This window comes from Pinus tabuliformis, chromosome 9, assembly GCF_031772625.1.
Source record: "Pinus tabuliformis cultivar Carrire ecotype Pingquan chromosome 9, CPIR1, whole genome shotgun sequence".
NCBI classification, from domain to species: domain Eukaryota; kingdom Viridiplantae; phylum Streptophyta; class Pinopsida; order Pinales; family Pinaceae; genus Pinus; species Pinus tabuliformis.
The window spans coordinates 1334376233-1334388488 of NC_142307.1; the positions used below are offsets into that span (position 1 = coordinate 1334376233).

Consider the following 12256-nt stretch of genomic DNA (forward strand, 5'->3'; position numbering starts at 1 on the left):
GCCTCAGAACATCATCCTTAAGGCCCCTCCTTGCAAAACGCTCCCTCATAGTCCTATAAGTTTTGATGAACCCCTAATGCCCAGCTAACGGTGATTCGTGGGCAGCCTGCATAATCTTCTCCCTCAAATGGGAGTTGGGCACTCAATAGATCCGGTCCATGTAGTAGATCACCTCGTCCATCACCTTGTACCAGTCATCCATAACTGTACCAACCAAGACCTCACATGCAAATCACTCCTTGAATTACTCCACTAGCAGTTGTGCCTTCCAGTCCGACACCATGCTCATCAGTGAAATAAAGGATGGCCTCCTAGACAGAGCATCCGCTACCACCAAGTTTCCGGGACAAGGAGGCAAGGGAGCGGGAATATGCATGAGCATCCCATGCAAAACTACCCAGCAATTTTTAGGAAATGTGGGGGGACGTCGAGGTCTTAAAAAATTATAAATATAAAATATATATCATTGAAATTTTAATATTTATAATGTAATTGTCTTTATCATTATATAATATATATAATATAACACTTACATCATGAAGGATAAATGATAAATCGATGAATCATATAACTGAAACAGATTTAAAACGAAAAGCATGATATCATACAATCATACATCATACATGTAACTTTGTAACTGTACAATGTACTATGTAACTACTAAGTTACTAACAATGTACAATGAAAATAAAATTATAAATGTTTAAAGATTTAAATGATACATCAAGAGTCAAGACTCAAAACTCAAGTCTAATATATCATGATTCATATATCAAGATTGAAAACAAACTGAAGTCTAAAACAAAAAAGCAAAGAAGTTAATAACATGAGAACATATCAAAAGATAAATGAGCACAATTGTTCAAGGTAATGCCACGCTAGTCTCTGCATCCAGCTGCTGCATGAATAAATCAGGATCAACCATATCACCATATGAATCAGAATCACTTGCATTCTCAAACATGCTAAGTGGCACACCAACCAACCCCATATGTGTCTCATCAAGGCTCTTCTCCATATCTACCTGGGCATCATCCTTTGGATCAGCATCCCATCGTGTTGTTGGTCCCTTCAAATACTCGGGTGTCTTTAAAAAAAATTGTTTCATTAACAAAATATTGAATTTTGTCTAAGGAAATGACCCCAAACAACCCCAGATGATCCCCTTTTGAGGATTCAACCTCGAAATTAGAGGAAACAGCCCCTTCTGAGTTTCCTCATGTATCTTGCTTTTTGGGAGCATAGGGAAACGACCCCCAGTCGTCCCTAAGTCCCCAAAGCGCGAGGGAGCTAGGAAACACGACCCCCAGGTGGGGGGAAACAACCTCGTGGAACACTGGCTACCACATTGTGTCGACCCTTAACATACTCAATGTCAAAGTCATACGCCTAAATCTCGCTCACCCACTTTTGTTGCCTCTCTTGCAGCTGCTTCTGCTCCAAAAAGAATCTGAGGCTATTATGATCTATTTTCACCCGGAACTTGTTGCCCACCAAGTATTGTCTAAACTTGGCCAGCACATGCATGATGGCTAGCATCTCTTTGTCGTATATGGAGTATAGTTGCTCATGGGGAAGTAGCTTCCGACTCGCAAAAGCTATTGGGTGCCCCCTGCATAAGGACAGCTCCTACTCCCTCCCCTGATGCATCGCACTCAAGCACAAAGGTTTCGTGAAATCTGGGAGTGCCAACATTGTGTTGTTGCTCATCACATGTTTGAGGCGCTCAAAAGCCTCTTGTGCTCCATCGGTGCACTCTCAAACCATCCTCCCAAATAATATACCCTATATAGAGCATCTTTGTCAATCTGAATTCACACTTGGACAACTTGGCATAGAACTCATGCTCTAAAATGTGCAACACCACCTCCAAGTGTTACAAGTGCTCCTCCCAGGTCCAACTATAAATCAGAATGTCATCAAAAAACACCAACACTAATCTCCACAACAGCCCACAGAACACGTGGCTCATGCAGGACAAAAAGGTGGCAGGTGTGATGGTTATCTCGAAAGGCATAAAACTAGGAACTCTAAGTGCCCATAGTAGCACTTGAAGGTCATCTTGGGGATGTCCTACTCCCTCACTCTGATTTGGTGATACCCCGAACGCAAGTATATCTTAGAGAAGAACTAGGCTCCTCTCAGCTCATCTATGTGTGGAATGGGGTAGCGGTTCTTCAAGGTCTTCTTGTTGAGTGTCTGGTAGTCTATGCACATGTGTAGTGTCCCATCCTTCTTCTTCACTAGGACAATTGATGAAGCGAAGGGGCAAGTGTTAGGCCTAATATGCCCAAGTGCCAGCAACTCATGAATGGCCCCCTCAATCTCATCCCTGTAAGCCTTGGGATGTCTATAGGGTGTGATAATAATGACCTGTACCCCAGGCTCGAACTCAATCGTGTGCTCAAACCCCCATTCAAGTGGCTTCCCTGGTGGTATGTCCAAAACACTATCGGGTACCTGTCCAAAATGGTCTGTATGTCAGGGGGTGGTAGCTTGGGTTGACTCCCAACCTCAGAAATCCTCAACTCCATAGCCCACCCAGTGTCATCGTGCCTCAAGTTAGCCTCCATCCAGTGTGCTGAAACTGAGAGTGCATGCCCCTAAGAACAACCAAGTTACCATCCGACCCTATAAACTCCATCTTCAACTTCCCCCAATTAGTAGTGACTCGACCAAGAGAATAGAGCCAATGGACACCCATCACCACATTGGTGTTCACTACATCCACCATGAAGAAATGGTCTACCATTGAATAGTTCCCCATGGCCATTGTCAGAGCGGGAACATATCGTGTACACTGCATGGTCCTGTCCCCCGATACAAGGACTGAGAACCCCTCAAACTCCTCAATCGTGATTCCTTTCCTCTGCACCATTTGTGCATTGATGAAGTTGTGAGTGGCCTCACTGTCCACCAATACTGAGACACGTAGTCCCTACACTGTGCCTCTGATCCTCAATGTCAAAAACTTGGGTACCCCGCGTAAGGACGCAAGGACCCCTCTTGTTGATTCGAAAGGGACTCCCCCGGTGGTGGTGGTGGTGGTGATGGTCCCCTCTCCACGTGTGTCGCGCTATCATTGAATAGTTCCCCATGGCCATTGTCAGAGCGAGAACATATCGTGTGCACTGCATGGTCTTGTCCCCCAGCACAAGGACCAAGAACCCCTCAAACTCCTCAATCGTGATCCCTTTCCTCTGCACCATTTGTGCATCGATGAAGTTGTGGGTGGCCCCACTGTTCACCAAAACTGAGACACGTTGTCCCTACACTATGCCTCTAATCCTCAATGTCAAAAACTTGGGTACCCCGCGTAAGGACGCAAGGACCCCTCCTGTTGGTTCGAAAGGGACTCCCTCAGTGGTGGTGGTGGTGGTGGTGATGGTCCCCTCTCCACATGTGCCACGCTATCATCTCCACTTGCCTCCAACTCTACATTGTCCTCCTGGTCACTGCCACAGAAGACCTCAATATAGTGGGCCTTGCCCGTTGTACATCTATGGCATGTTTCCCACGATTCCTAACAAGTGAAGCATAGCTTCCTCCTCCGGAGGTCTCTCTAGGTCTCCTCATCCAACTGTCCATGCCCCTGGTTGGCTCTCGATGGTGGAGCCTTAATGTCTCTCCCCCTCTGCTGGAACCCCTGCCTGGATGGTACTTGCGCTCCAGCCCTGGGTAGAGCATTCTACAAGTCCCACGCTCTCTCAACTGTGTCCTGCAAGGTGGTGGGCCTGTTGGACTTCACCAATCCCCTCGGTGGCTCTGCTAGCTCCTCTATGAACATGAAAACCCTCCTGGCCTCTGATAAATCAGGCACCATCACTGACAATCTCAGAATCTCAGAAATGTAGGCCTCAACACTCCTCGTCTGCTTGAGGCTTGTCAACTCCCCAATGTGCTCCTCTGGGTCTCTCCTCTCAAAATGCTCCAACACCTTCCTAGTGAAATCCTCATAGGTTGTAACTCCAACATGCCCCATCATGGTTAGCCCATGGAACCACCAGTCATGGGCTTCCCCTTCTAAATGCAAGGTGGCAATTTTAATTGCCTCCCCCTCTGTCCTCTAATTGAGTTGACAGTAGACATCTAACTTCTCAACGCATGCTCTCACTGAGCTCTTGGATGAGCCATCAAAAGTCGAGAGGACCAATCTCCCCATGTTGCGCTGCAAATTGGTACCATGTGTGTAGCTTCCTCCACCTTATTCCTTGCTCCTATTGTTACCCTTCAACTAGAAAAAGTCCCTGATGGTAATAGCCTCTCTAAAGTCAGGCCCATAGGACTGATACTCCAAAAAATAGCCCCCCATGGACATCTCCTCTTGCCCTTGCCACCATCCAACACCGGATGCTAAAAATGTGGGGATAGAGAATGTGGGTGGTGTACTAGGAACAAGTGGTATGTGGGGGGCAAGAGTTGCGTGGTGTTGAGAAGTGTCGAAGCCTTCACCAAATTGGAATTCCCCTTGAGTTCCTTTGCCCTTGTTATTGCTGCAAGTTTGTTGCCTCGTTTCCTCAATACCCTTAGATAAATCATGAACGACCTTTAAAAGGTGTTGGGAAAACTCCTCCTCTTTACTCCTTTTGTCTCCCTCGTTATCCCCCATGTTTGGCCTTTCAACCTCCAGTTCAACTATCACTGGATCTTGGGTAATTTCCAACTGCCTTCCTCTGCTCCTATACCTCTGCCTCTGGTAAGTCATGTTTTGCTAATCTTTTGGTGTCACTGATTGATACTACTCCCACAAGCTAAGCCAAGACTATGAGCTCCAATATCAATGTAATATTCCTAAAGGAAATTTACAATGATAAACAAAGCAAACATAGCAAAAAGCACACGCAAATTCACACAACATTAAACACGCAAAAATGCCATAATTTGCGCTGAGTTGAGCCATTTTATAAATATAAATGTTGGGTACAAGATAAGATCAAAATGCATGCACCTAGGCTTGCCTAAGGCAAGCTAACAATGCCCACGTGATGAAATCAGCTGCTTGAACAAGTGTAGCTATCCCCAACAAAGCTTTGCGCTGTCCTATTGAAATCAACATTGTTGGCTACAAACAATGGTTGTTGGGACCTCCTCCGGTGCTCAAAAAATTCTGGGAAATTAACCTCGGGCTCTCCTCCAATAACCCACAAAAACCCATGAAGGAATTGGCCAAATGTTGACCTCGGAATTTCATCCCAATTTCCCCTAACTCCTCCAGTTGCTGCTTATTTTGACCCACCTGTAAATGATGCTGCTAAGGTGCCCCCAAAATGGCTGAGATATTCAGCAATTCTCCTCCCATAACTCATCCACAAAGCTTAGCCCCAAATTCCTATTCCTCCTTGTGTCCCACGTGTGGCACGAAATAGAACTGCGCAGGCCCTACGCAGTCTCTGTTGATCCCACTCCACAAACACATTGCAATGCTCCCGAATCGATCTGAAAATGATGGATACTCCCTTCTAGGGCTAGCATTCGAGATCCACCGAAGTAATGGTGATATTCTCACCTAAAAATCTCGTCTTCCAGCCAAGTGTGCTAATCAGAGTGAATGCTCAAATGATCAAATATGCCCAAAATGAGTGCTTCCTCCTATTTTTTCAATGTGCCTCCAATTTGCCCATGTGGGCCCCCCAGCCATTAGGCCCTACGCAGTCTCTACTAAACCCACTCCAAAAACACACTGCAATGCTCCTGGATCAATCTAAAAATGATGGATACTCCCTCCTAGGGCTAGCACTCGAGGTCCACAAAGCGAGGGTGATATTCTCACCTGAAAATCTCGTGTTCAACAGCACATGCAGACTTGGCTTCCAGCTCAAGCGTGCTAGTCAAAGTGAATGCTCAAATGATCAAAGATGCCCAAAATGAGTGCTTCCTCCTACTTTTTCATTGTGCCTCCAATTTTCCCATGTGGGGCCCAGCTATTGAACCCTCCATCCTTTCCCTCCAAGCAAAGCATATTTCCAAGAGGGGTGTGTATTTCCTCCTTGGAGTGGTCCCCACCCTCCACTAACCATTTGATTTCTCTTTTCTCCTAAGTTGGGCTCTTGCCTTAGCTCCAAAACTCAAGTGGGGTCCCGCAACCCACTTTTCCTAAGTGAAAGTGCAAAATATGACAAAATTGGCAAAATTGATATTTCCCCTTAGCAATATTGCTAAGTGGGAATATCACAATCAGTTTATTTGTTTTATCTTCATCTTATGTTCCAAGGGATTAATGTTCATGTGCTAAGTTAAGTTATTTAGTATTTTCCTTACTGTTCCTTTTAATACAAAAACGAGCTAAATTTCAAATTTGAATACATCATATTAGAACATTACACAATACTTTGATTGCTTTCATTCATTTCCTTGCAACAAACTCTTTAGAAGATGAGGAAACCTCAAAGGCTGCACACAAATTCAAGTTGAACTTGAGAAATTAAACCCCAATACATACAACAAGCAGATTCAACTATCTTTTTGATAGCAAAGCATTCACAGGATTATAGAGATCGCTTTGAATAATAAACCCATTCATGCAAGGAAATTCTAAAAAAATGACAATGCACAGATTTTGATTCGATTTAAAGAGAACATTGAGCAAAGCCCAAAGAAATGTGAACTCAAAATCTGTCACACAAATACAGATACAAACAGAGTCTGAAATGGATATGACAAAGTTCTAGAAAACTAGGCACAATATGGTCGGATAGTTCAAATACGTATATGCATACGTGTGTATAGGTATACATCATATATAGACACACACACATATCATCTGTTGGGTTGTTGTCTAACAGCAACTTCAGGCAGTTGCTGCGATGAAAACTCATGTTTAAATCCTAGCAAGTTTTATTAATGGATTAATTGTAAAAAACTAGAGTTAGGTTCTTTTTAATTATATGTTTTTATATTTTAGTGATCAAAATGCTTGTTCGAGCAGCCGATGCACCAGCTGTAATTGCCCATAAGATGGTTAAAATGTTGACTGAAACTGATGATACGTCAGCTGAAACAGTTGATACAGCATTTCAAAAATCTGAAAAGGCACTGAAACATTTCAGCTATGCTTCAGGGTGTATCTCAAGGAATTTCCAGAAAGATAGCTCAAGAACTGAATGGCAGTTCCCTTGCTAAATTGTCGATCACTTTTCCTCAAATTCTGTTTGAGCTATCTGTTACTGATAGCGGCTGCTCAAATTTTACCTGCTTTGCAGTTTTCAATATCAAAAATAATTCTATCCGTAAGCTACTTTGCAAATAGGTTTATGGTGTTTAGTTGTATCACAATGAAGCCTCAAAATTGAACATGTAAAGCAGAGACTAGAACAATCACTTAAATTCGCTTTGACTTTCAAGTCAACCAATTACATACCATACAATGTTACAATTTCCACAATTTTTTGTTGTCAATTTCATGACCAAATAAAAATGCTTCTGTCACCCCAACGTGAAAAATTTCCATCTTGTTAGGCCGCATTGTGATAAAGTCTGGACAATAAAGTTGTAGAGTTGACAGCAGATAAATAACTACAATGGCTATGATTTTTCAAACAAAAATTCGAGATGACATACAGCCCAAATAAACAGAATAAACGCAATTCAATAAAGAATAATCATTAAAGTCAAAATCACATAAAATCATGCCTTTGATGAGTTACACTAGAAAATGAACAGTAATTTCATGATACATCTAACAATGTGGGAAGTATAATTTTATAACTAACCAGCCTAGATCCATCTTAACTCCGGATCTACCAAGCGCCGAGAATGATCAAATCTCTTGAGATGCAAACCTCTTTTAAAATGAAAAGAGATTTGATCCCTCTCGGCGCTCAGTGGATCCAGAGTGAAGAGGGATCTAGGCTGGTTTAATTTCCCCTTTAAATAGGCTATATTCCACATGAATACCATGGGTTCTCATAAACCTGGAGCTCAAAAACCACAGATAACTTGACCAAGTCAAGTTTACCTTAACTACCCAACAAAAATTAATAAAAATAATAATAATAACGTAGAATTTTTATTTTTATTATTTTAGTTTGAAGTTATTTTTATTTTAACATAGGGTTGTTTTTAACTTTTTATTTTTATTTTGATAGAGTCAAAATGTTTAAAGGACATTAAATTACAACATCTCTACCACACTGGGTTGGAGAGTGCCTCTCGGAGAAATAACCGTTCCATGCCTAAAACTGGAATTAAAATACAGAAATATGCAATATATGCTTAAAAGGGCCATTAGTTTACAACGGAAAAAGCAATCAAACATCAGCAAAGCTTAACAAATTTTATGTACCTTTCACGACATTGTTTACCAATGCGACCTGGCAAAGATTGTGATATGACAGACCATTTTTTTGAGCCATACTTTCCTACGAGTTCCACTATCAATTCATCTTCCTGCAAGACAATAAATGAGAAGGAAGCAGAAGTCAGCATACACTCAGCATCCCTATCTACTATCACAAGCAAGTCTCATCTGATCCAAGGTTTAACACAGCTATAGGATACCTCTTTTGTCCAAGGTCCCTTGACAAGCTCTGGATTAAGAACCTTTTGCCATCTGTGCAAACACTGTACATCTGTACGATCTGTGAAATATTCAGCTGTAGAAACAAGGGCACCAATATCAATGCCAACTAGAGGCTGATATTTAAACTTCCATGAGCTACCGTTCATCATTTTACTCAACGGATCTCAACTTATTATTTAATCCAGAGAAAATCTATATATACATCATTTATAAATCCTTTGTACATTCTTAAATAAAAAAAAATAAGAAAATAACTGAATTTCCTATCAATTAACATCAAGTGCTTGCCTATGGGTCTTAGTTCCAAAGATATGGCAAGTCATGTTCGAAATTTGAAACGCAGCAGAGGATTTTAAAATGTTGTTTTGTATCTGTACGGCAAGCCATCTGTTGTTGGATCATTAGATTACCACAGGGATGATAGTCACATAAAATTTCCCAGGCAGAGCATTGCTGCTAGAACTAGAGTGGCTCATGTCAATAGCCATAAACTATGGCTTTTGTCACTAAGACTGCAATCACCAATCAGTATTCAACATTCCAGAAGTTTCTTGTCCTTTTGCCAGAAGAATGGTATTTGAAGCATTCAGTGCAGCAAACTCTCAAGATATCAAAGAGCTCTTGAGAGCTCTTTATTCAACATTCCAAAAGTTCCTTGTCCTTTTGACAGAAGAGTGGTATTTGCAGCATCCAGTGCAGCAAGCTCTCAAGATATCCAAGGTCCAAGGACTCTCCTTACAAAAATGTTTCCAAAGCAATGTTTACCATGTAAATAAATGGTTGAACAATCCAAGTTTGTAGCTTTCTCTAAACGATTCAGCACTTTCTTTTAGAGAAAGGTAATCACAAACTCTAATGGTGCCAGGTGGATAAAAAATTGGGATTTCAGCAAAGCATGTCCATGCCTGTATCGGCAACTAGATGACAGATGAAAAATTATAGCTTTGAGTAAATCAATTGCCAATAACAGTCAAATTAACTCCCTCCAACTAGAAGCTCTAATTTATTAATCATACATTCGACTTAAGTGTATTAGTCATATACCGAATAAAAGTATTGTTTATATCAATATGTATAGTACTTTGACCACATAACACATAATCACAACCCTGTTAATGGGAGAAAAGAACACCCGTTCAGTGATGCTCTGTTCAGAGTCCACACGAGATAAATACCTTACTATCAAATTAAAATAGCACCATTGAATCTGTTACTATTGTTGACTACATAAAACTCGCAAAGCATTACCAAAAGCATAAAGTACAAAGAGTCACAGATCAATCCATTCCCTTGTATGGAAGGCTAAAATAACATTTAATTATCAAAGGTTTTTTGGCATTCATTATTGAAATTGATTATCACATCATCTACTAGATGGGAAATAAGAAGAGCAGCAATGTTTCTAATGTTTTTAAAAGCTCTTTGATGATAAAGCACAACTCCTTAATCCTGAAAATGATATCTAATATATTGCACTGCGAAAGCCCCTCAATTAAGCTTTAATTTGGGATGGAACTTTGCTAAAAAGGATCAAGATGGATGATTATATACATGCCATAGGTGTGTCAGAAAGAGACGATAAATTCAGACATGTATTGGCACTACACTTTCATTCCTAATCCTTTCTTTATATAACACATCCACACATACATCTGCCCAATATAAATCCATTAATATCTATTAAAAATCGGCAGAACAGAAGAGATGAGATCTGAACTCCAAATCTTTTCGGAGATTGAAATTTTGACAGATGCCAGGGACCACCAGAATACCACTCAGCAATAAATGAAACGGCAGGCCAAAATAAAGTTGACAAGTGAGCCACAAGTGACATCTTCATGGCACATTTTGCCTTGAATAGCTACCAAATGGCATCTCTTCATTATTTGATCCAAAATACCAATCCTTTATATGATATTATTGTCAAAAGAAGTATATTCCTCCAAAAGTACTTCATGTTTCCTATTTACAAGAGCCAGAACAGCATGAGTGTACATCCTTGCAATCAGATTCATACATGCAAAAAGTGAACAGCAGTGTGCAAGCTGGTGGAGATTCATTTGATTTGGGGAAGAATGCATACCTAACTAATCCACTACAGTGCATGCATAATTACATACTAGTTTTCATCAGTTCAATGGTCTATTATTAAAAACTTCTAAGGGCATAGCCATGGGAATAATGTCGCGTCTTACCATTGACACCATGCAGAACACATGGATCTTCATCTCTGGCAGCATGAAGGCGCAGAGTCGCCAGACTTTAGGAGGACAAAGCATCTATATAATGATGCAAAATTGATTGTAGTAGGGTTGGATTCTTTGCGATTTTTCATCTGTTGTTACTTGTAATTGCTCATTAAGCCCCTGGATAATGAACGAAACCTGAGCACTTGATCCACATCTTCCTCTCTTTTCTGTTTATCAATCTTGCTGTTTATGCTTCCACTTCCAGATATACAGTGTATTTAGCTGGCCTCTGACTAAATGGCCCAATGACAGATACTAGTTAAAAGGATCCATCCTAAGTAATGAGTTACCCACACTTCGTAAACTTCCTCTGCTTATCAACCCAAGTTTATTGTTTTTGGCCCAATTGATAAATCATAGGCACTGTAAAGGGTGCCCCTGGCATTGGAACAAACAAACCCAAAGCCAGTGTATCTTAAAAGGTGACAAATCTTCTGCTCCTAAACTGCTCACCTGCAACTCATTTTTGGTGAAAACAGGTTCCATGAGATGGGCCAGAAAATGAAATGTGACTTTTTAATGAAAAGTTACTTTTTAGGAAGGGATTTTTCCAGATCTAGATCAATTAAAATTACAGCGTGCATGAACACTTCGATGTCCCTTGTAAGTTTTGACAATCCCATATACTCCCCAATAACATTTTGTAGCTGTAGAAATCACATTTCCCAGTTCTAGAACTCGAAAGGGAGTTCATCCACACTATGGCCGATGAATAGCCTTCATATGTGGGTTAAAAACTATATTTCATATTTCATGCATAATCTTTCCTCCTAAACACTGACTTTTGCATTGGTCGACAAACATTACCTGGTACAAGGGGTTTTCCCATATCTAGATTAATGCAAATTCTAGTATACATGACCTTTTCAGTGTCCCTTATAAAATTTGACAATCTCGCACTCCGCGTGATCAATTATTACCGCATACAGGGCCTGCAATTAGGAATCCAATGATCCATCACTCTCATGACTTGAACCTCAAAGAATCTCAAGAATGAGAAGGATGTCTCATTTTTCTTTTCACTTGGCTCGTTAACTTCTTGAACTTAGACCACCAAATCTATGTCAAAATGCTTTAAATATCTAATGTCTTCAGGAAGACCTTGTTGTGTAACTTGCATTCATACAATTCTCCAACAATTTTATTAACACTAGATCCTCATTTTTTCTTGTTGCAATTCTACATTGGCCTACTACTGTTAACTCTCAACAAAGAACTTCTCCATTTGGTTATCATGTTGCGTTGGGTCTTATGATTCCCTAAATTCTGTACTCATTTGACCAGACTGAAACTAATTTGCCCCAAAACTGAAAGCTAGGCAGCATAAGGAAACCAGTTGAAAAAATAAAGAGAAAATTCCAATTTTACTAAATAAACAAATAAATATGGATCTATGTTACACTAGATTCCATAATGAGGGAACAACTGGGACAGAGGGCTGAGATGGTGACAGTATATATATATGATATATATATAGAGAGAGAGAGAG

At 40.7% G+C, this 12256-nt stretch overlaps 1 protein-coding gene across 1 annotated transcript in view; it reads right to left on the reverse strand.

Annotated features, from left to right (window-relative positions):
* Positions 1 to 12256, reverse strand: part of LOC149153445 (transcription factor MYB3R-1-like) — a 130768-nt gene that overhangs the window by 77704 nt on the left and 40808 nt on the right. Inside the window, exons 4-5 of the mRNA XM_089441539.1 lie at positions 8497 to 8591; positions 8282 to 8385 (exon numbers count right to left, since the gene is read on the reverse strand). Coding sequence (XP_089297665.1) covers positions 8282 to 8385; positions 8497 to 8591 — 199 coding nt within the window. The remainder of the gene's footprint in view (positions 1 to 8281; positions 8386 to 8496; positions 8592 to 12256) is intronic.